General features: G+C 37.1%; 3 protein-coding genes across 5 annotated transcripts; 1 reads left to right on the plus strand and 2 right to left on the minus strand.

Annotated features, from left to right (window-relative positions):
* Window positions 1-664: 664 nt before the first annotated feature.
* LOC141779847 (TYRO protein tyrosine kinase-binding protein-like) lies at window positions 665-1910 on the minus strand. The gene is made up of 6 exons (XM_074654876.1): window positions 1764-1910; window positions 1576-1615; window positions 1480-1500; window positions 1242-1385; window positions 1101-1168; window positions 665-987 (listed from the first exon to the last, which is right to left on the minus strand). Exons 1-6 carry the CDS (start codon window positions 1908-1910, stop codon window positions 931-933), a joined length of 477 nt encoding a protein of 158 aa, XP_074510977.1. The 3' UTR covers window positions 665-930.
* A 1862-nt stretch (window positions 1911-3772) lies between these two features.
* hcst (hematopoietic cell signal transducer) lies at window positions 3773-6249 on the minus strand. Of its 2 annotated transcripts, none has more exons than XM_074653974.1 (5): window positions 6125-6249; window positions 5551-5627; window positions 5351-5371; window positions 5015-5149; window positions 3773-4519 (listed from the first exon to the last, which is right to left on the minus strand). In XM_074653974.1, exons 2-5 carry the CDS (start codon window positions 5594-5596, stop codon window positions 4476-4478), a joined length of 246 nt encoding a protein of 81 aa, XP_074510075.1. In that variant the 5' UTR covers window positions 5597-5627; window positions 6125-6249; the 3' UTR covers window positions 3773-4475. The 2 variants fall into 2 exon arrangements, with proteins under 2 accessions (XP_074510075.1, XP_074510076.1); XM_074653975.1 differs by having other exon boundaries at window positions 5021-5149; window positions 6125-6244.
* A 5156-nt stretch (window positions 6250-11405) lies between these two features.
* nfkbid (nuclear factor of kappa light polypeptide gene enhancer in B-cells inhibitor, delta) lies at window positions 11406-19727 on the plus strand. Of its 2 annotated transcripts, none has more exons than XM_074653978.1 (12): window positions 11406-11558; window positions 14367-14497; window positions 14602-14632; window positions 15741-15922; window positions 16017-16201; window positions 17411-17516; window positions 17629-17775; window positions 17855-17906; window positions 18006-18163; window positions 18491-18607; window positions 18740-18904; window positions 19008-19727. In XM_074653978.1, the coding sequence occupies exons 1-12, from the start codon at window positions 11543-11545 to the stop codon at window positions 19077-19079; spliced, it is 1362 nt and encodes a 453-aa protein (XP_074510079.1). In that variant the 5' UTR covers window positions 11406-11542; the 3' UTR covers window positions 19080-19727. The 2 variants fall into 2 exon arrangements, with proteins under 2 accessions (XP_074510079.1, XP_074510078.1); XM_074653977.1 differs by having other exon boundaries at window positions 14599-14632; window positions 19008-19726.
* Window positions 19728-24569: the final 4842 nt, after the last annotated feature.

A 24569-nucleotide genomic window follows, 5' to 3' on the forward strand; every position in this document is an offset into this window, starting at 1 on the left:
TGGCAAAGAGTCGAGCCTCCTGATGATCATACAAACTGGTATGTTTCCAATACGTTTGCATGTTTTCTGCTTATACTGTATCTCTATAGCCATCCAGTCTGGCTTAGGAAACAACTGCACGACATAATGCACATTTAAATTAGCTACATTTCCTCCTCGTCTAATTAAAGCCGTTTCCTAGACCTCGCTTTGTTATTCATCTGCATGAGTGTAATGCTGAATTGTTTTTCTCTCTTTTCCCAGATTCTATTCCTTCCTCATAATGAGTCAGGGGCCGCCATCTGTTGAGTCATAAGAGGCTGACTGGCTGCTTCCAAATAAAGTTACTTCTGGGACGTTTTCCATCCAAATTTAGATTTTTACATGTATTTTGTTACGTGGTCATGTGAACAAATATAAGAAATAAAGAGGTTTTGATCATTTTGTGTTCGGCTTACTCTTCGAAACTGGTTAAAGCTGCTACAGCGTGACATTTGGTGCAAAGATTGTGGTATCAAAAATGTCAGAAAATGAAATCATAAACTATTTTCGATGATTTAGAACAGAATAAGTGAGCTACGTGAGCCTGAAATTTGTAATCTGAAGTCTTTGTATGTTCACTGTAATGCTGAAAATACGTAAGTAATAAAGAATGCATCTTTTTCATTTCCTTGGTTTTAAAATGTAGTTTAATTTATAATCAGTTAAATAGAAATACATATTTGAAGACAGCTTAACATTTACAAAAAACAAGAATGTCATGCAGTAAACATCACATTCAGCGCAGCACAATAAATCATGCAAAAATACATACACATAATGTATGTTATTACTTATAATGCTGCAGGAGTATAAGTGGCTCACACACACCAGGTGTGTGTAGAAGAGTGTGTGGTATTATAGCTTGCAAACAAGGCATTATTGGGATTATTTATAGTTCCGTACATTGTTTCATTTCCTAAAGTGCCGAAGCTCACTGTACACGTCTGATTGGACTCCATGTAACTCCTACAAAAAAAGGTCAAAACAATTCATCATGGAAACACCAATAATATATAGATATAAATAAGTTTCATATTTAGTTTCTTTGAGACTTAGATAATAATATAGTTTGGCTTTACCTGGTAGGGAGATTCTGTGACCTCTGTTGCCATTTTCTTTGATACTGATGACGGCAGATTTCTTTTACCTGTTAAAAAAGTCTCAAGTTACTGTCATATTACAACCGGGCATACAGCAATACACAAAAAGTCGGTGCTCACCATCACGAGAGTCCCACTCCCTCCTTCTCTTGTGGTGAGTCGCAAAGCAGAACACAGAAATAGTGATGAAGATGGTCAAGATGATATCAGAGGCAATGATGCCCACTACAGAGCCCATATAAATCATGTAACAGGAACCACAGTCTGTAAAAGAGTGAAGACATAGTGTTGTAGCACAAAACCAAAACACACAACATCATATTCCAGCATCCCACAAGAGGAAAAGAAAGTTAGATACCTTGTTGTCCTTGTGCAGATCCTGAAAGACAGAGAGTTATTAAAACCTCAACAGTTGAGAGAGTGCCCATATTCACTGTCAAAACACAACACTCACCGAACAACGAACCCGCAATACAAAGAGCGTCAGACATCTTCTTTATTGTATGTTAGTTTCTGGCGAAGGAGGAAATGAGAGCGAGAGAGGTCGAGGGCCAGTCCTCCTGTTTCAAATGGCTGTGATGTCGCACCCATAAACAAGATGTTGAAAGGCAGAGGTAGGAGGAGAGTTCACAGATGAAAAACTGTCCACAGGCGACACTGGCAGGGTGTGAAGGTTGTCAGCATGTGACTGTGTGAGGAGGAGGAGGAGGAGGAGGAGGAGGAGGGAGTCCACTGAGAGGAAGCTGGTGTTGTTGTCACATTCATGTGAGGGTTGCAGGTCTCATACATATTAAATTTGTGCACTCTGTCACATTTGATCATTAGGATTCAGGCCTTCTTTCTGACATTCTAACAGTATGTTGATTCTTCAAAGTCTTGCCAAGATAAGACGGTCAGTTTCAGTACACCTGCAGTTTCTGCTGAAATGCATGCGATCGTATCTCCAAATAGAGCATTTCCTCATGACCTGTGGTTTAAAAGCGAGGCGGTTGGCCACATTCACTGCTGCCTACACTATAGTCTGTGAGCCATTGTCAAACCACAGGTTTATCTTTAATGGTGATGTCATGGAAATGAAAGCGTACCTTTATTGTTTTTGTCAAGGAGACTTTTATTGTTTCATAATGTTTAAATAGAAAAAGACTAAATATTTCAAATGATTAATGTATAAAATACATACATACATCAAAAACAGTACAGCAGCCTACTGAGCATAGACATACACAACAACAACAATAATAATAAAAAAGTATATTAATATAGCAAAGTGCTGCACATTATTAAAACTAATAAGATAGAAAATACAAAATAAATGATTAGGACATTAATTGAACAGAGCCATATAATTAAAAATGTTTTCAAAATTAAGAATAAATGTAGCCATTTAATTAAGATGAGGTTGAAACCATATCATTTATGTTATGAATAACATAAATGATATGGAACATCATCCCCTCTAGTTATCAAGCTCTATGGGAACAGCCAGAAAACCCATGAAAATAATCAGTAACATTTTAGAATGAATGTTTAATGTTAAAATGTTTTTTCTCCTTTTAGTTATGAAAGAAGGTGTAACTAATTGCTCTTTTAATGGTTAATTAATAATTTACTAATACCTTAGAGATGGATCATAAACCATGAATACCAACAACTTTTGGGTTGCCAGGTTGTGAAAAATCCCTTCTCATCTTTTTCTAACGGGAAACTTTATTTTCATTATTCACTTGTTCATCGGGAAGTTTCCTCTAATACGCCATTTGACCTCTGACCTTCTGGAAAAGAGCTGCGTATCAGATGGAAAAAATCCACTTATTAACAACTTATTAACATTTCTAGTTAAAAACATGATGGATTGTTGTAAAATCCTTTATCATTTTTAATGACTGATGACATGATAATTCAACCCAAAAGTCGTTCTTATTGATATCTTATAGTTGACTGATAAAGCATTTGCTGGACTTGCGACTTTGCAATTATACAGACAGAGTCTTAAACCCATAGGCCAGCAGGATGCCTGCAGAGTTGAAGGAAATTTCTTTAGTATCAATATAGAAAACCAAACAGTTGAGGCGCAATTGCTGGATTTCACAGGGAGATGAACTGTAAGTGACAGTGAAAGAAAGGGATATACAATGTTTTATTTTTCCCGAATGGGAATTAAAGCTGGTGTCTACTACAGATAATGCAATTGTGTAAAAAAACTGCCCTCAAGTCCAACAGTGAAAAATAGATCACAAGCTCAAGGGAAATTCCTCACGCACAACCGCCCTGCAACAACTTCCCAAATCTTATGAAACAAGAAGAGACAGTTTAGCTATAACCCCTCCTATCCAATCCAATCCCATGGCTAGCCTCTTGAAAAATTACTCAGGGTTATTTATTCAAGAGTGTTTTCACTGCACAAACTGAAACAACACAGTGCATCTATAGAGGAGGTAGATTAGACAGATAAGACAAAGGTATTGAATTGGCTTTGGTCAACATGTTCTTTGTGTTTCACTGGAACGGCAGTTTAACCACAGCATCACCACAACACAGCGAATTTAATCGGGTTACACTGCTCAGATGTCGCTTCAGGACAGCATGATAAAGTAGATGGGAAGCAGTATTTGTGAGAATGGAAGCTAACAAACTTGAACCAACCAAACACATACAAATGCATAAAAATAGTATTTATTGAACACTGAAAAACACGAATGATCAAGTCCATTCAACATAAATCTTTCCACACATGGACGAGTTATTCATAATGTTTACTTATTCTATTAATGTGTTGAAGCTGAAATGTTTTTGATAGCCTACAATATCAACACAGCTGCACTGTAAAATGTTCCTTGCTTCCTATGATAATGGAAACATTTACATCAAATCTGCAGGGCATGTTAAAATACAATAATATGCTACCAGAAGTCAACTGCAGAGGGCGCTGTACGGTGTTGTTACAGTGACAACATTTTAACACTCAGAGATTTTATTCACAAGGTTGGTGAATTTACACACTTTGAGTTTTGTTTGAACAGTCTGACACATATTTTAAATGTAAAAGGTTATTCTAAAGCTTTTATATAGGACATTGTACATCCAGTGCATTGTATGTAATAGTAAAAGTGCTGTCAAATTAGATTGTTTTGTCATATGGGTTCTATGAATTAAGAGTTATATTTTTATTGTATTTGTAATGAACTAAACAGAACTTAATATGTGAAAGACACCTGTTTATACTGTGTTTATTGCAAAAGAGTTGAATGTAACAACTGTTAAATTAATCTTTTATAACATTTTGTAATATATTTTTGAACATACAGGATCTGAAATACTGAATATAATTTCCTAATGTACTGCACAATCTGTAGATTAGCTCTTGCAGTTGGCCCGGACATTCATGTACACTTTGTCAGCTGTGAAGAGATGAGAAGAGAGACCCAAATTTTAGTTTTTGACAACAGAAAGTTACCAAATACACAAAGAACATATTAAGGAAGTGAGATGAATATAGTGATATTATCGACCACAGGCACTCTTGGCTGGGTTAAAGTTGCAGTCGGTAACTTTGAGCAAGTTATATTTATAATAACTGTCATTATATCCTGACAGTAGTGCATGAGACAGGTAATCTGTGAAAATAATCATGATCCATTAGTACATAGTAGGCACATATAGGTACAAAGTAACTGACTGCAGCTTTAAAGGTGTATCAAAGAGGCCAAACAGTTTTACAAAATGTAAACAAAGAATCTTGAGAGAAACAGGTGCATCATAATAAAACAGGAGTATGAAAAGGTATGAGCAGACCTTTAAGACCAATCCCTCATAAACCTTTTCACCTATGCTTCATTTACTGTAACAGATATAAACATGACAAAAACACGACTCATTCAGCCCCATCGCCTCACCATTACCTATCTTCTGACGCCGAAAGCTGGCACATCGGTAGGTGGCAATGACAATGACGAGGGTCAGCAGCAAATCTGCACAGATGATGCCTGCTATCGTCCCCGGCTCGATCCTGTAGCAAGACCCAGGGCTCTCTGGCAAACACAGACAGTGCATGAACAGACAGACAGAAAAGAGTGGGATGGAAGATGTGACCTATAGGACTGACTGGAAACAATGATTCATTAGGTGTTATTGTCTGGCACTGCGTATGTATAGCTTGTTCTTCTAAATGATAACATTCATAAAAATTTAATTTCAAAGTTGTGTGTGCCCTCTCTTTTTGTTGTACGTACCTGTGAGCACCACAGCCAGGTCTTTAGAGAAAGAAAAAAACGAAACAAACATGAAAATATGAGAGACAGATGGCATGCAGCAACACCTCTAGTTGTCAGTTAAGTTTCCATTATGCAAATGTTTGTGGTTTCCTGTGTAAGACCACCTTAATGTCTGTGTGTTTGCTTAAAGGAGAGGAACGCGATGAAAATGTACTTACTGCACAGAAACAATAGGACAACAATGTAGAATTTGTTGTATGCCATTGTCAAGTTTGTCAACCCAGTTGTGAGATTTCTGAAAGACAAAAAGAGACCAAATTTTGTCTTGTGTAACATACTTCAAAAATGTAGAAATGCATTCAATAAACACTCACACATTGGGTTATAATTATATTCTCCATGTCACTGTATTTGATTTCAGTATCCAAGTTAAATCACCTAAACTGTTTGAAAGAGTACGTTTGACCGATTTTAATAAACAACTCCTGTATCACAGTGAGTCATATGTTTGTGTAGGCATTTGACAAAAAGAGATGAGAAAAAAGAGAACGGAAAATAATTGACAATTTCTTAAATGAGCTTTCTAAAATCATCAAGATATCATAAAAAAACAATGACGCTCTGTCAATTGGCTTATTCTGTATTCACAGTTGTATAAAACACACTTTTACCAGATATTCTGGTTGTATATCTTCAATCTTAAACTACATATAAAACCATTTTGATCAGACTTGACAGACATTGAATGATAAAAGTTGGGATGAGGAAGAGAAAGTTAAGATTCTCATGTACCTGCTCTTCTCGGGCTGATCTGCTGCCTGGAAACCGAAAAGATGATGTGAGTCTGGTTTCCCATTAGTTTTCACTTTTGAGGGCTGACGTCAAATCTTCTTCCTCCCTCTGCTGGGCTGAGACACTGCCGGTTGGTTTAATGTAAACACAATGCGGGTTGTTTATCTGCCTGATTACTGATGGCGACAGAGTATACATTATATTACAATAGAATAGAATATCATACACTTAAATGTCCCCAAAAAGTTTGTCTTTGACTTTGTTCTCCACTTCAAAATAACTAAATACACAATTCAGCAGTGGTGGAAGAAGTACTCAGATATTTAAGTAAAAGTAGTAATAACACAGTGTAGAAATACTCTGTTACAAGTAATAGTCCTGCTTTCAAAATCTTACTTACTAAGATACTAGCATCTAAGTATTAGCATCAACATATACTTAAAGTACCAAAAGTAAAAGTATTCATTATGCAGAATCATCTATATAATATCACTGGTTTATAATTAGTGATGCATTAATGCGTTCATCATTTTAAAGGTCTTATTGATAACGTTTTTATGTAGATGAATATTTGAAAAAAATAATGATAATACATCCAAAGAGCCTTTAGAAAGGTTTAGAAAGGTTTAGAATCAAAGTATGGCTTTTTCTTTTTCTTTTTTGCCTGTGAGCCAATAGTAAAACGACGTTTGTATCACGTGGTATCAATGGGTCGTCAGTTAGTGTGGAAAAAAAATCATAAATGGCTGAGATTGACGTTAAGTGACTTGTGGTGAAACAAATGCAATGGAACGGAGGAGGGAGAATGTGACATCTAGTGGCTGAATGTTATCAATAGCACCTTTAATGTTGCTGCTAAAGGTGGAGCTAATTTCAACTACTTTATGTACTGCTAGGTAGATTAATCAGTCGATTTATATTTTGTATTAATAATCTGAATCTGCAAAGTAACTATTAACTCAATTTATTGAATATAGTGGAGTAAAAAGTACAACATTGGCTTCCAAAATGTAGTGAAGTAGAAGTAGAAAGTAGCATAAAATGGAAATACTCAAGTATCCCAAAACTGTACTTGAGTGAATGAAGCCTAGTTACATTCCAACTGAAATTCACAGACATAACACATTACAAAAGACAATGAACATTTCAAATAAATTGTTACTTATATTCAGTACTACATATTGTTACACAAACCCCAGGCGAGCAGCATCTTTTACCTTCTTAAGTTTAGAATACCAACAAATCTATAGGTACAAAGTAACTTTATATCTTCTGCCAGAGGGCATAAGTTGGAGCTCACAATATGAGCTGGATCATCATCTTCTGTTGTGATCATAAATCATGGTGAGAGAGGTCGTCTCTATTGTGACTCTTCACTCAATAAGCTTAACTTTTTTATGATCTGATTCTGAACTTTGAGAGAAACAATTTCCTTTATCTGTGTGGTCCGTCTTCAGTTTCATTTTAGCTCAGCAGTGCCCTGAATTTGGATTAGATTGATCCTGACACTTTGCGACAGCAGATGGAGCTGTGAGGCTTCTATGGACAGCGTGCATCACAGATTGATGCCTTTGAAACAGAAAAAAGTTTCGCACACTTTTGTTCTTCATTATTTCCCTGTTCCAAAATAATGCAGACTAAACTGAGAAACAAGGTCCAGATGGGGGCGCTATACAAACCATGTTATAGCTAAATAGTGTCTATTAATTGATAGTTTTCACAGTATGTATACACAAACATCCAAACTTAAACAATTCTTTAAAAAGCAGCCATACAATGTAACACCCAACTATAGGGACCTGGGAAAAGAGAAACCACTAAGAACTCACAAAACAGTAATTTTGTCCTGTACAGTACATTATAGCTTGATCACCACACTGTGGCACATGTTTTCTTTGATTGTCCATTTGTTTCTTTGTTACTCCTTCCTTTCCTTTCCTTTCCGATCAAATTCAAAAAATTATCAGAAGACCAGAAGAAAAGGTAGGATTTTAAGATTTTGTCATTCATTTAGAAGTCACATACCTAACCCCTGAATATGCCATACAGCGGTGGAATGTAACTAAGTACATATACTCAAGTATTGTACTTAAGTACAATTTTGAGGTACTTACTCAGGTTTTTGTTTTTTTAATTATTATTATTTAATGCTACTTTCTACTCCTACTCCACAACATTTTGGTGGCAAATATACAGATTCAGATTATTGATACAAAATACATCAACTAATGAATTATGTTATTATATGTTAAAGGTCTTATTGATAACATTTTTATGTATATATAACAAAACTAATATATCCACAGAGCTTTTAGAAAGGTGCTGAATAAAAGTATGGCTTTTCCTAAAAAAAGATTATTAGGATTGTGAATTAATAATTAAAAATATTTTGACTTTAATTTTTTTAGCTCTGTGGAAGATATCTGACATTTGGTTCCCAAGGCTTGTGAGCCAATAATATAACAACGTTGGTATCACGTGGTATCTCTGGGTCGTCAACGATCAAGTTGCATTTGATGGTAAGTGCCTGGTAACCATTTATTTTGAAGTAAATGCAATGGAACGGGGGACGGAGAATGCCACATCTAGTGACTGAATGTTCAATCAATATTATCAATAGCACCTTTAAGTTACCCAGCAGTATATAAAGTAATTAAAACCAACCTTTACCAGCTGCAACATTAGGCGGTGAACAAATTCATTTAACAATAATTAGAATCCAGTAATATAATCTATTCTGAAATGGGCCATTCTTCATAATGAGCACTTTACTTTTGGTACTTTAAGTATATTTTGATGCTGTCAGATATGTTTTTAAATGATTGGATCCCTGTGGTCCTCTAGCCATATGTCTGATCTTTGGGAAGCGTCTAAGACCGGCTACCTCACTTTTGAAACGAACTGAGAACCTGAAGCTATCAGACAACATTTCAAGATTTTCATAAACGGAAAAGAAAGTGCACATTATTTCACCTTTCAGATACAGTAGGCGTAGTTTATCTATATTTATTATCTGGGTTTCCAACTTTCTTCCATTTACCCTTTTAATTCATTAGTGTCAACTGCCTTTTATTTAAAATCTGTTATTTCACTTTGGTCCTTTAATGTTTTATGTCATATTCTCCACATGTTGCATCTCTCTATGCTGTCATGTTTAGTCATTTTGGTAAAAACAGATTAATCACTGTGTTCCAATATGAGGTCTTTGGTGTTTTTTAAGGTGACACAGAGTCTTCCTGTAAGGCTGTGTCTCTACAGGGTACCTAGAAGGAAAACAGATTTCACTAAACACACAAACTGCGAGTCAAATAAACAAAAGCCTAACTATAAAAATTAAAACACAGGAGTAGAAAATGTTCACAATCTCATATTGATTGACAGGTACATTAATATATGGTGTAGCCAGTTATGTATGGTTTCTAAAAGTGTATATATTTAGTTAAATTAATTAACATCAACAAAGGAGTAAACTGTTTTCAATTATGATCAGTTAATACGCAGAAAATGTAGACTTTACACTGATTAAGTCAAAGTTTTCATTGACAGATTTACTTATATTTGTAAGTAAATCTTTGTTTTGGGGTAAAAACAATATGCCTAATTTATTTATTTATTCATGAATAAATACATTTATCTATTTTGTTTCGTTTTGTGTTGTTTTATTATGTTGTGTTTCTTTTATCGAGAAACAGAACAATACTGAAGATAGAGATTTATTCATTTTTCTTGACCACTTCTATTATGCTACTTACTTAGAGGCAAATAGTGTACATTTTACTCCCATACATTTCCTTTAATGGCTAAAGTTACTAACTAACTTTTTACTTACAGATAAATATTAACCAAAACATGAGATCATATTATAAAATATGATACATTATTGTAGATTAAAACCAACCAATTAATTTGTTAAAGTATTTTAAAATGACTAGCCTGGACCAGCTAAAACATTAAAATGTTACATTTAATACATTAGTATAACATCTAATATAATAGTAATAACCTATAGATGGGAGTAGTGCTGGAATGTAACTAAGTACATTTATTCAAGTACGGTTTTGAGGTACTTGTACTTTACTTGAGTACTACTACTACTTTACTTAGGCTACTTTTTACTTCTACTCCACTTCATCTCAGAGGCAAATATACTTTTTACTTTTTACTTTTTATTCATACAAAATATAATCAGCTAATAACTTATGATGTATTATTATAGGTTAACCTGACCAGCAGTATATACAATAATTAAAATGAGCTCCACCTTTACCAGCTGCAACATTAAAGTTATCAACACGTTAATGCATCAATAATTAAGATCCAGTTATATAATATATATTATTCTGAAATAAGACATTCTGCATAGTGAGTACTTTTACTTTTAGTATTTAAAGTATATTTTGATGCAGATACTTTTGTACTTTTACTGAAGTGAGATTTACAGATAACAGAGTATTTACATTGTGGTATTGCTACTTTAAAGTAAAAGATCTGAATACTTCTTCCACCCCTGGATAGAAGGTACTTTTACATTTAATACTTGAATACATTCTATTTCTGATGAAATGTGCTTTCATTTAGATAACAATTTGACTTTCACTTACATAAATGTATTTCCATATTCCTACTTTGAATTAAATGATCTAAATACTTCTTCTACCTTTGTGCCTAATAATAATGTACCTTTGTGTTTATTTGTATACTTGTACTATAGTTACTAGATCCAGTAATATAATATATATATTATTCTGAAAGGGAACATTCTACATTGTGAGTACTTTTATTTTCGGTATTTAAAGTATATTTTGATGCTAATAGTTTTGTACTTTTCCTTAAGTAAGATTTTGAATGCAGGACTTTTACTTATAACAGAGTATTTTTACATTGTGGTACTTTAAAGTAAAAGATCTGAATACTTCTTCCACCCCTGGATGGGAGGTACTTTTACATTTAATACTTGAATACATTTATTTCTGATAAAATGTGCTTTCATTTAGAAAACACTTTCACTCATAAAAATGTATTTCCACATTCCTACATAGAATTAAATGATCTAAATACTTCTTCCACCTTTGTGCCTAATAATAGACCTTTGTGTTTATTTGTATACTTGTATTAGTTGTTGTTAATAACAGTTTATCATATTTCATTCTCTACCCTGCTGTGGTATGACATGATGATGTGTGTCTCTGTGTGTGTGGCTTCCCCTCGAGGGCGTGGAACACAGCTGGGGGCGGTGTGATGGGGAACAACGTGCTCTGTGTGTACAAGCAGGCAGCGATAAGACAACAAGCCAGTTACACTTCATCACAGGAACATCACAGATCCCTCTGCTGCTGTAAATCAACTCATCCCTTTTTGAACAGACTGGTGACCGAGAGGACGACCTGTTGAAGATTTCAAAGCAAAACCGGTTCTGACATGCACTTTGATAAATGTGAGTACTTTTAAATTTGTTAATTATGGGCAGAATACAAATGTTATCACTATTATTTTTTATTGAATGCAGCTTTATAGATGAATGTAGAATGGTTTGACAGTAGTTAGTATTATTCCTTATTATAAGTTACTACATTTCTGGACAACATACTTGTTTTCAACATTCATTAAAGTGTTATTGTGTTAGTGGCAGCATTATAATGAAAAACTCACTTAAACTGTGTTGTATTGTATTTATCCGCCTACAACATTACACACCTATCCCTCCATCATAAACACATTTGACAGATTTTGACTTTATTTGGGACTTTGAATCCTAAATCTGGCTGAACTGTTTATCTCTGTAAACTGTAACTGTGTTTTAAAGTTAGTTTTCTTGCCTATAAGACAATATCTATTTTAGATTAAATACAGCTGAGTGACACCTTCAGTCTTGCTCTCGGTTTTCATTGAATGACAGCATAATTCTGGCGAATCCAAGAGTCAAGACATCTTTTGGGGAAACCCTAATGTTCCTCCACCCCTGCTTGCTTGTTTTCATTTCCCCTTTTGATTAAGCAAAGCTGTGTGACGTGACAGCTTAACTTTCTTTGTTCGTGCACTCTTAGACACAGGCCCGGGTGATCACATATTTTGTTGTGCTCGCTGGGCTCTGTTAAACCACAAAATGAGGAAACTGGCTCTGCGCCGCTTCTTTCTTTCTGTACCGAGCAAGCCAAAAGAGAAAGGTCGTCGGAATCCCCAACCTCCCACGCACATGACTCAATGTCCAGGGGTTTCCACAAGTCCTATTTGAATATAGCACACAGAGTAGTCCAAAGCAGTGTGGGGGCACCAACATGTATATACAGTATGTGTGTGGGCTAAGATGTCCTCTTACTCTTGGAGAAACCCTTAAAAGCCATTTCCTCACTTTCTGTCAGATGATCAGTAAAGTGTTGAGCAACATCTATCATCTGGTAAATTCACTGTTTAATATAGATTACGTGTTGGGATTACATTACATCATCTGCAAAAGGTCAAAAGTGGCACTTTGTTGTAAAGATCAAATGAGTCAGGATTGAGTAACCTATAGTAACACCTTCTGAAATGAAACCTGTCATTACTGTAATTTACTGACTGATGTCATTTATTCTGATAAAGTGACCTTTATTGTGTGGTAGGTGCAGGTCACACACATCACTACAAGGCCTTATTGTTTAGGACAGGTTTTCAGCTGGAAGTGAAAGTGTTGCTTTTGTCAGAGAGAGAGAGAGAGAGAGAGAGAGAGAGAGAGAGAGAGAGAGAGAGAGAAAGAGAAGACGCAAATAACCATCATAAATCTAGACTCCATGAACTCTCTCTCTCACTGGTGGAATTTGCATATTGTTTTCGGAAGTACACCCTCTTTGTATTCACTCTGTCTTGTCCCTGTGCGGCTCGCCACAGCAGTCAACATTCAAAGAGAAGTGACAAAAGCGCATGTCTCTCTTCTTCTGCTCTGGTGCAATACAAAGCACACTGCGACTAAACGTGTCGAAGTGACGTGCCTGTGACACACCAAAGGCAGGAAGATGTGGTTTGCCTTTCTGTTAGCGTAACGGAGCGAGACATGAAGATGTCATAGAAAATAAGCGGTGGCAATCCCATGCTTAAGGTTTTCTGATGAATCTGTCTGGTTTTTAGCACGGCCGCACGATCTATGTTCCTAATGGAGGAGGTTTCTCAGAGCTTTATCTTTGTACTCCGGTTCCACAGACAAGGTGGAAATATCACTTTATCTTTCACATGTGGGTCGAAGTTTTTGGAGGAACCAACCTGTGTGGTCACATCATGTCAGCTGGAAACATCAGAATTCTGTTTTGTAATATGTTTTCCTATTTTTCTCATGTGTTTAAAGGAAATGAAACTTTTTTTTTTTAATCAGTAGGGGGAAAACATACTCATAGTATAATGGATCTGATATACTTTTGTCTAAAGGGGAGCAGAAAGATGCCACCATGGAGAAAGTGAGCAGGCAGTGTCATCCAAATGTCATTATCTCCGTCGAAGAATTTATTCAGTCCTGCATTACTTATAATCTAAACTTGCAACATGAGTCATATCTTATTTCTGTGGTCTCACACTTGTCAGCCTACATTTGTAGTATTTGGTTTATTGACAATCCAAGCCCTTCTTAATGAAATAGAAAGTTAAATTGTCGATATACTCTGGTGAGGGTAAATAAGACACTAACACCTGCAGAGTAGACACAGAGAAGCTATCCAAACTCTATTCTATTATTTAGTTTCTACTTGATATATTTTGTGATTCACAACTACAAAGAGAGAGAGCTCAAAGTCTGCCTACATATAATTAAAAGTTTTTATCTATTGATTAAATCCGTTTTTTGGATGAGTTCTATAGCTGTTTCCAGAGCTGAAACAAATAGAGTAATATTTGGTTAGTTAATCAACAGAAAAATAATTGCCAACTTTTCAAATAATCGATTAATCGGTTTAGTCACTTCAATCAAAAACACCAAAGTTCTCTTGGTCCAGCTTCTACAATGTGGGGATTTGCAGCTTTACTCTATTTTATAGCACTGTGAATTAAATATCTTTGGGTTTTGGGTTCTGGGTTATTCCTCTCTATTTTCTGACATTATATAGATCAAAGAAGATTTAATCAATAATTGAAAACACAGCTGCAGATAATAAAAAAAAAAAATCACTGCCAACCTAACTGTTTCATGACCATCTGTTCTATTGATCTCCGATATCCACTGCATGAGAACAATATGTATGACCAAATAGTCATTCCTTTTGGCACTATTTTTCTTTTTCAGCGCCAAAAGAGAAGCCGTGTTGCACTCTGCCCACAGTGAAGAAACTCTTGGAGGAGAAGAGAAAGCGTGAGACATCATCTGTGCCACCCTCCTGCTCTACGGCCAGCACCAGTCCTCCATCTACTATTACAGTAAGGCAGCAAGCAGAGGGCATCAGCATCTCACTAAATGTTATATATGTTATATCATAAAAATGTGATTGTTTATGGTTTTGTTTTTTTCTTTCTCCCAGCAGTTGTCCTCAGCAGAACCATTTACCTGTACAGGTAAGAGTATGACAACTTCTGCACACTTAACTAACACTTAAAGGATAAGTCTGGTGATATACAGGTGGATATAGCTTAATCCTCTGTACCATAGAGCTCCATTGTTGTCCAGAAATGCATTAAAGGAGAATTACGCCCATTTTCAAAATTCCTAAGGTCTAAGACAGTCCAAAAAATATTAGAAAACATGAACAACTCTCTCCCAAATTAAAAAAATAGAGTGCTAAAACTCAAACTTGTGATGTCACAGGGTATAAAGCAGGGGTCAGCAACCTTTACTATCAAAAGGGCCATTTTAGGCAAAAAAATAAATAAAAATCTGTCTGGAGCCGCAAAACATTTGAGCGTTGTGATGAAGTTTACACAGTTTATAGTCAAAGTACATAGTATATAGTAAGTCTAATGCAGTGAGGGCCCAAGTGCCAATGTATGACGTAGTATTAGTAGGGAAGAAAATCAGAGATTTCGAGAATAAAGTCATAATATTACGAGAAAAAAGTCATAATGTTACGAAAATAAAGTCATAACTTTCCGAGAAAAAAAGTAATAATATGACGGGAATAAAGTCGTAATATCATGAGTATAAAGTCATAATTTAACGAGAAAAAAGTTGTAGTATTACGAGAATAAAGTCATAACTTTCCGAGAAAAAAAGTTGTAATATTACGAGATTAAAGTCATAACTTTACAGGAAAAAAGTCGTAATATAACGAGAATAAAGTAATAACTTTACGAGAAAAAGAAAATAACACGTAAAATTACTACTTTATGATATTATGACTTTATTCTTGAAATCTCAGATTTATTTTTTTTCCTCAATGTGGCCCTAATACTCAGTCTGGAACTGCTCCATAGACAATGAATAGGGAAAGATGTTACAGATGACATTGAGAGCACCCAGGGGGCTTTGTCTGAAACAGAGTGTTTGTGCTGCAGCACAACTGGTATGAGAAAAGTAAAGCGTTTTTTTTAACATTAAATCTAGTAGAGACCCAAAATACAAGTATGCATCTGAAAGTGAGCGCAATAGGTCCTCTATGATTATTCTATCTTGACTATAATGTCAAACAGAGTATACATATTACTAACTGAGTCGTCTCCATTCTAGGTGCATCAAGCAGCTACTCAGACATGGCAGTGAGCTATGAGCAGTGGACCCCAACGCAAGAGTCTACACTCAGTTACTACCCCAGCCATCCAGGATCCAGCTACGCCGCAGCCTACAGCCTCCCAATGACGTCTGAATACGGCACACAGCAGCAGGTGTTTGACACAATGCCTCAGTCATATGTAAGAAAAAAACCTTCATTGTGGAACATGTTGTGTGTATCTGTATCATACCTTATGATGATTTGACCTTTATGACCTGCGTTCTTCTGAGCAGGAGTGTCCGATGAGTGCAGTCGCAGATCCCAACATGGCTTCGTCTTGGTCACATCTGGGTCCCAGTCAGACCGCACAGCTGAGTTTTGGTTCGTCGTTGGACGCCACCAAGTTGGAAGAGGCCAGGATGCTGCTCAACGGGATGGACTACAGCAGAGCCACTGGGCAGGATGAAGACGGAGACACGTGAGTGCTTATGAGTGAATGTATGTGTGTGAGAATATGGTATGTGGTTTGTATGTGTTTCAGTATATCTGCTAGTGAGGCACAAGAAAAAGTTGACAAATATGGGGCCTTCTCAATTTTCTCTGAGATCATATTTTGCAAGATTTCACTGATAAAGTGCCCTTTAGGGTATCCTTCCAGTGGAGAAAACGAGATAAAGTGCACTAATGGGTGCCCTTAAATAGAGAAAATGTGATAAAGTGTCCTCTAGGGTGTCCTTCTAGTGGAGAAAATGAGATAAAGTGCACTAATGGGTGCCCTTAAATGACGAAAAAGTGATAAAGTTCCCTCTAGGGTGCCCTTTCAGTGGAGAAAATGAAATTCAGTGCACTAATGGGTGCCCTTAAATGGAGGAAATGGGACAAAGTGCCCTCTTATAAGGTCCTATAAAACATGATAAAGTGCCCTCTAGGGTGCCCCTCCAGTGGAGAAAACAAAATGCAGTGCACTAAGTGGTGCCCTTAAATGGAGAAAATGCGATAAAGTGCCCTCTAGAGTGTCGATCCAGTGGAGAAAATTAGACAAATTGCACTAATGGATGCCTTTCCAGTGGCAAAAACGAGACAAAGTGCACTAATGGATGCCCTTAAATGGAGAAAATGGGTTAAAGTGCCCGCTTGGAAGACCCTATAGATGATAAAACATGATAAAGTGCCCTCTAGGGTGTCCTTCCAGTGGAGAAAACGAAATGCAGTGCACTAATGGGTGCCCTTAAATGGAGAAAACGTGATAAAGTGCCCTCTAGGCTACCCTACATGCTAGAAAACTTTCTGCATGCTGGTGCCCCACCACATGCAGCACACACACACACACACACACACACACACACACACACACACACACACACACACACACTGCTGGCATTACTGTCTTGTGTGGATGTGCATAATGCCAATGCACAATGCACCATTTATTTACATCCATGGGAGTTTCGTTTTCAGTCACAAGCTAAAAGTGAGAGCCACGTGTGCAGTTTACTAATCCTAGAAAGATTAAGAAAACCAAGAGATGTCAATGAGTCAGCCGCTAGTGCTTGATGATTAGAAACTCAGTTAAAACGGAGAGACAAATTCAACCGTGAAAGGGAATAGTGTGAAATCGGTTGCGGGGATTACCACGATTTTCCAGCCTAATTTCAAACTAATTTATCGTGTGCTCTTGTTCTGTCAGCATCCTGCACATCTACACTGCCAAGGGGCTCAGGGAGTGTGCCTTCGCTGCTGCAGAGAGGCTGAGGGATGTAGGCAGGCTTGATGCCAAAGAACACAAGGGAAAGGTAGGAACAAATAAATCCTCCAAAGTGTGCAAATTGCTCCTTTTTATCACAAACATTAGCACAGGATTATAATATCTCAAAATAAATTTGTATAATAAATGTGCTTGTGCAGACTGCCTTGCTGGTGGCGGTGACGGCAAACCAGCCGGAGATTGTGCAAGATCTGCTCGCCTTTGGGACGGACATCAACGCCTGTGATGTTAAAGGACAAACTGCCCTTCATCTGGCTGCCCACTATGGCTTACCTGGAGTTCTGCAGGTAATTGCTTTGGCATCACAGCAGGTCAGAAAAGTTAGCTTTACTGAGCAGACATTAACAATGATTGCTGTTTTTGCAGGCAATTCTGTCCAGCAGGCCGGCTGTCAACCTGGAGGCCCGCAATTTTGAGGGTAATTTAATTTGGACTAAGTTTTCACCACAAATTCCAAAGTATTTACATCATTGGACCCTTAATTCAAATGTTACCTGTGTCTTTTTCTTTGCCTCAGGTATGACTCCTCTGCACTGTGCAGCCATCTCTCACAGTGTCACCATGAAGGCGTTGTCCAGCAGTGGGCTGGCAGATGTTGGCCTTCAGAACAAGGCTGCGGAAAAGCTCTCCTGTGTGCAGATGCTCCTCAGCGCTGGGGCGTCCCTGCTCAGCCAGGTGCAGTACAGCTCTACAGCCCTTTTCTCAATGTCATTTGAGCTGCTTTGCTAAGAAATGAGCATTAGATGTGTCACAATGGAGACAGATTAGTAGCCGGTATAGGTCAGCAATCAGGTACAGAAGCATCAAAGTCCACTATGTTAAACCCTGACCTTTCAGTCAGAATATACAGTTCATAGGGGGAAGTGCCGAACCATGATGATGTCATAGTACTATTCCCCCCTACTCTCTCTTTTGTTTTGTCTTCCTTGTTTGACGCTTACATGTCTGACTTGTGGTTTCATTATGATTTTTGTTACATCACGTTCAATCCTCCAATTCCAGGAAATCAAAAGCAACAAGACTGTGCTGCACTTAGCAGTAAAGGAGGGGAACATCGATCTGGTGACTTATCTGCTGAGGATTCCCCTGCCGAACGTGAAAGACTTTGTCAACTTAAAAGTGAGCCCCGCACTGACACAGAACTGGATTTTAAATATGCATGTGTTTGTGGGTTTATATGTATGTACAAATATATACATAACTGACTATAAACAGTCTGAGTCATGCTGCATTTTCCCCTTTTTCCCACAGGCGCATGGGCACACAGCTTTACACATGGCAGCTGGTCTCCATGGTAACCCCCACCAGGAGGAGATCCTGCAGCTGCTGCTGCGCAGAGGAGCCGATCCCAGCATCCGCAACCTGGAGAACGACCAGCCGGCTCACCTGCTGCAGAGCGGCCCCCAGGGAGAGCAGGTGAGCTGCCCATCATTTTAACAGTCAGCCAGATACTGTTTCAGTTTTTGTTTTTTTATCAATGGTAATTCATTGTCATCTTAATTTATGTTTCAATTTCCAGCTCAAGCTCATGCTGAAGAAGAGAAGTGCCTCCTCTCGTCGACGTATCGTGTCCTTGCAGGACCAGGAATGATTTGAAAAAAAACCCTCTTGTAATCCCCATTTGGAGGGAATGAGTCTTTAAGATGTTGCCTCTGTTAAGAAGGGGATTTACAGTTTATTGTTATGTTGCTTTGGGAGTCTCTGGCCTATATATTGTTAACAAACTAGTTTGGCATATTAATCTTTAGATATAATTCACATTGGATTAGACAAATGATGCCCTAATGCATAAAGCTTAAAGCTGCAGTCTGTAACTTTGAGCAAATATGATAAAAAGTATTTTTTTATGAAACGGTTACGATATCCTGACAGTAGTGCATGAGACAGATAATCTGTGAAAAAAATCACATTGCTCTGTGTCCTCTTAGTGCTTCTGATGGCAAGTGCAAGATTTCAAAGTGCCTGAAGGAAAACAACTAATCAGAGCTGTACAGTATGTCAATCACTGCTCGCGAAACTGGCAAACTTCGATCAAACTGTCAAACTAGGCAGCACTGATCAAATATGAATCAATGTTTTGTTACTGTAATGACTATTTCTTGCCTCAAATGTTTTAGAAACATATTTTAGTGTACTGCTTGGCTGTAAAATGAGAAAGTTTACTCCGGCCGTTGGGCGGTGCTTGGATTTATCTTGACTGTTTTCAACATCTCATTTTACAGATAAACAGTTCACTAAAATATGTTTCTTTATAAAATAACTTATCATATTTACTCAAAGTTACAGACTGCAGCTTTAAATTACTTTAGTAAAAAATGCTCTATATATTTTTTCTACGTATTCAGGTGTAGGCGAAGTATTTCATTCCAAAATGTGATATCCGTCATCGAACCTTTTCACAAAATCCTCACGTTTAAAATTCAGACTTTTAGAGACATATTAATTTATGTATTTATTTTTGTCAAAATGGATATTTAACATTTTGAAATGAACAGAAATGAAGAGCATTAGTTATCTTCAAGCAGCAGAAGGTATAGACATTGCTGTGGAAGATGGAGTAGTATTCATTTTCCTAGTTAGGCTACACTCCCAGTTTCATGTTGATTTCTATGAAATCGTTTGTATGACCTTCGGGACAATGTCCCTGAAACCCCTCTGACTCTCCTGTCAAAACCCCCCATCATGATAAGTTATCATATTGATACACCGAGTGATGGTTTGGATTCCAGTCAGCATGTGTGCTTATGTTAAGAATGCGTGTGTTAAAAAAGAGAAGAAACTATAGCACATAATTTAACTTTCTTTTTCTGTATGCATCATACTTACATGTGTAACATCAAGTCGAATTTTTCTTTGTGGGAAAAATAAACTTGACTGTGTGTAAAACTATTATGTAATTGAAACCAAGAATGTTCTTATCACAGAGACATTACATGAGTAAGTGCGGTGACAAATTGTCTGACTAACTTGTACATTTTAGTCATGAGTCATGAATAAAGGTACAATAACACTCGTATTTAAAGTTCCATCTACATGTTTTGATGTTCAGGGCACCCTTTGAACAGTCCCACTTAGCGACAGAAATTAGCAGGATGGAAAATACACCATCCTACCAGAAAGGGATGGTGTCAGGAGGATTTTATTTTTCAAGCCCAATTTCCACCGAGGTTTACTGCTATGACAACAAACCTTAGTCACAAGTCATCGAGGTTTGTTTTTGACTGTGATTTGAGTGATAAGTATAAGGTCACTTATGTGTCATCTCTGTCAGATGTTGTAAATTCCCATGAAGCATAAAGGAAAGATCAATCTCATGAGTAAACAATATGATGATAATATTGTCTAATTTCAAGCAACAAGATTATTAAAGACACTGATAAAATCATGTTGAGTAGACAAGACCTTTATTTGAAACAGTGGTCTCATTTTTCAGCTTTACAGGTACAGTAATAATATCATTTATAACAACCTTGCCTTGGATTAAAACAGAAGAAATTACCAACAACAAAACCCCAAATCAACACTTTATTTCATCCAATATTATATTTTTCAAAGCATTTTCATAATAAAATAATGAATAATTTTCATCAAGATATTATGCTAGCTATTTCCTTTTGGTGTGTTATATTTGGCCTATTCTATTTATTGGTTTCTTCATTACTTTGTCATGCTAAAAAAGTAGATATCAACTGATATAAAGAAAAAAAAAGACAATTGCTATGATTGATCAATGCATGCGGTCCTTTGTTTCAACGTGAAGGGTTTTGTTAATCTATGAATATTCAATCATGCTCTTAATTGTATTGTTCTACAGGAGCCGAATGTAAGGAAGAGAGACAACAATTGTTGAATTTGTTTGATTAAAAGTACCTTATCAAGTCTCATGATTGGGAGTATTTTTTATTGCTTTGTTTTTATTCTTTTATTCCCAACACTCACACAACACTCTGTAGATATTTATGCATATTTTGCTTACTTATTGTAAGACTTTCTATAAAATGAAACCAGGTTAGGATGCATTGGAAAACCCGGTTTAATGATCATCCAGCTGGCAGAGGTATATTAGCCATAACAGGGAAGGCCATAAACAACTGGTGTGTGTTTGTGTGTTCTCGCTGGCATGGTTCCCGTGATGACTTCCTCCCTTCCGAGTATATACTGTATTTTCTATACAGTTTGAGGAGGCACTGCAAAAGAAAAGGAAATAAATCAGACAGAATTGCAGAGAGAAAGTCCACATTATTGGAGTCACCATCTAAATTAAGAATTCCAATATGTTATTTCCGTGGTGTAGGAAAGTCCAATCAATATGAGTGAACATGAGCTACTCTCTCTCAAAGCCAGAAACCAGAGAAGTAAGTCTGAAACTTGTGATGTCATAGTGCATAACATCTGGAGCTGCGCCATAGACAATGAATAGGATACTGATTTTTTATCACTCTAGTTTTTTGGATTTGGGAGAGTTGTTCATGTTTTTTAATATTTGTTGGACTGTTTAGATCATAGGAATAACATGTATGAATTTTGAAAATGGGCATAGTTCCCCTTTAAGCACATAATTATCCTGAACAGTGGACTTACCCTCTGTCTTTGGAATTGGGGTACCAGATGAGTTGGACCTGCAAACAGAAATAAGGAAATTTGTTTAATATTACTGATTTTGAAAAATATAGATTGAAAACTGTGGCCACAACTTCAGTTTGGAGTTTTTGATCAAGCACATCCATTATTATCAGGGTTACAGTTGAAGCCACAGAGTTCTGAGGTCACTGAGGTGTGGCAGCTCGCGCCTTTTCTTCTCGAACTTGCAATACAAGCGGCATGCGATCAGATCATATCAGATCAATGCCCACTCACTACCAACACATGAGGAGTGTGATGCATACGCTTTAACGAGCAAGCACGGAGAGATAAAGAGAACATCAAAGCTCTGCCACATGTGATTCGTCACGCGAGGTTTCTGGGTAAAACTCTTTAATGTGTTGGAAGTGTGTATTATGCAGAACAGGGAAGGGGGTGTTTAGAGAAGAGGCATCCAGGGCAGGGATAGGAAAAGCTGTGGGAAACTCAGTTTTAGTCAAATACTGTTCGGGTATCCCCTTCAAGTCAAATTCATACAGCATGCACAGGCGGATCATCCACTAAACCTTGCACAGTTCTTACTTGGATGAGGATTTTACACAATTTGTGAATTTTTTACCTGTTTGAGGAATGATAGATTAGTTACAAAGGTAAAATTGCTTAGGTATATATGTGATAAAGCCTCTGTATTCAAGTGATATGTGAAAGAAACTTACTGAGGGCTATTAAAATCCCAGAGAAAAACATGATTACAGCAAGGACAACACCCGTGGTCCGCAATGTCTCATAATCTATAAGGGACAGAACCGTATGGGAACCAAACACACTTATTGGAGTTTATGATGAAAGTACAAAATTTGACATATTTAACATGGTGCTTTTTGATTTTTGAAAGTAGTAGATGGAGTAAATCTTACCATAATCAAAGTTACTCCTGTCTGGAAACATTGTTTCTGCAAAAGAAAGATACCAGTTAGTTATAGAGATCAGAATATAGGTGTTACATTGAGATCATCACCGGGGACAGCAAGGTTTGCAGCTCTCGAGATCTGCAGGCTTGGCTCCACAACTCCTCAGGAGGATTTTTTTTTTCTCCACTGAGAGGAGCTCAATGCAGCATCTTTGCTCAGCAGAAAGAGATGCACCAGGAAAAAAAAGTGGGTTGCAAGCCAGCAGCAGGATACAGTGGTATCATCACAGCAGCATAAGAAAAAAAGTTTAAGAAGCCACTTGAAATGATTTGTTTGCAACACTGTTAAAACACATTTCTACTCTTACACAATAGTGATTTCATTTTGCAAACATAAGCAAAATATAAGCTTTACAGCCCGTGCCAGATTGCTAGAGTATCTGGGCGTCAATAATGCGGCTTGCATGTTGCTGAACCCTCACTCCCCAAGTGGCTGAGCTGGCAGTTTGCATTTCTTTCTCTCTGCAACAAAGCCTGCTCAGTTTGAGAGAAACAAGTGCTACACATCTTTAGTATTGTTCATTTGTTCATCCCAGTGGGGAGTTTATTAAAGAACTCCCTTTGTTATAAGACTGATCCATGCATCTGCAGTAAATTGGCACTGAAACAACAATGCAGCAGGCTAATTAACTACATAAAGACAGATATATGAGAATAATACATTTCATTCATCTAAATTGAATGACAAAATCACAAAATGATCACACATATGATAACCAAGCAAGTCATTCTTTCTCAGCTCTGACAATCTGTAGAGCTCACAACTGTCTCATGTATGTTACACCCTTTAAAAATCCCATAATAGAAGAAGGAAAAAGCAAACCTGTGGTCGCCATGGCTGCACTGTAGAGATGTAGAGGAGCTCCGTCTCCCAGATATTTAGCAGGTTGCAGTTTAAGGTGTGATGTGAAAGGAGGTAGCTGGACAGGACAGCCTGCAGAACACTGTGTAAACTCAGCAGGGACCCTCTGCTGGCCAAAGCCAAACACTGCATTCACAGTGGTGGGGTGCAAATGTGCCAGGATGTAGACTACAGGGGGGTAGTGGGACACTACAGTAGCTCAAAATTAGAATAAACAGCCAACATAATCTTACTACAAAGTAGAGAATTAAACTATTTAACAATCATGAGTATCATACAGTCTTGTGTGGTATGTGTGAGTTTATGGATGTAACTCATTTGTAAAAAATTGAAGGATTGCTGCTATAATCTGTCTTTTTATTGTGCCTTTTGCTGCAAAACCTTCAGTTTCATACTTATAATGCTATACCTATAGAAATGTTGCTTGCATACTCAAAATGCACCAGTTTCTACCCCATGTGTTGTTTTTTGAGCAGTGCAGTCACCCACCCAGTTCCTGCAACACCAGGGAGAAAATACAGCCTGCATATGCAGCTTTTACATTCACAGAGGCTGCCAGACTCACTACGGTTGAATATCTGCCAATAACACACAGAGATAGGTGAAATTAAGTGTTTTTTTTCTCTTTTTTTTCAAAGACAGCCCCTCTCCAAGTGCTGCACAATGCA

Source organism: Sebastes fasciatus, chromosome 12, assembly GCF_043250625.1.
Source record: "Sebastes fasciatus isolate fSebFas1 chromosome 12, fSebFas1.pri, whole genome shotgun sequence".
NCBI classification, from domain to species: Eukaryota; Metazoa; Chordata; class Actinopteri; order Perciformes; family Sebastidae; genus Sebastes; species Sebastes fasciatus.

Coding starts and splice junctions, on each gene's coding strand:
- LOC141779847 (XM_074654876.1), bottom strand. CDS start 1,910: ATGTATGAGACCTGCAACCCTCACATGAATGTGACAACAACACCAGCT. Junction 1,386..1,479: donor ATCTGCACAAGGACAACAAG/GTATCTAACTTT, acceptor ACTCTTTTACAG/ACTGTGGTTCCTGTTACATG. Junction 1,169..1,241: donor GGAGTGGGACTCTCGTGATG/GTGAGCACCGAC, acceptor CTTTTTTAACAG/GTAAAAGAAATCTGCCGTCA.
- nfkbid (XM_074653977.1), top strand. Junction 14,498..14,598: donor GTCCTCCATCTACTATTACA/GTAAGGCAGCAA, acceptor TCTTTCTCCCAG/CAGTTGTCCTCAGCAGAACC. Junction 17,776..17,854: donor GCTTACCTGGAGTTCTGCAG/GTAATTGCTTTG, acceptor CTGTTTTTGCAG/GCAATTCTGTCCAGCAGGCC.
- hcst (XM_074653974.1), bottom strand. CDS start 5,596: ATGGCATACAACAAATTCTACATTGTTGTCCTATTGTTTCTGTGCA. Junction 5,150..5,350: donor CCTGGCTGTGGTGCTCACAG/GTACGTACAACA, acceptor TGTGTTTGCCAG/AGAGCCCTGGGTCTTGCTAC. Junction 4,520..5,014: donor GCGTCAGAAGATAGGTAATG/GTGAGGCGATGG, acceptor ATCTCTTCACAG/CTGACAAAGTGTACATGAAT.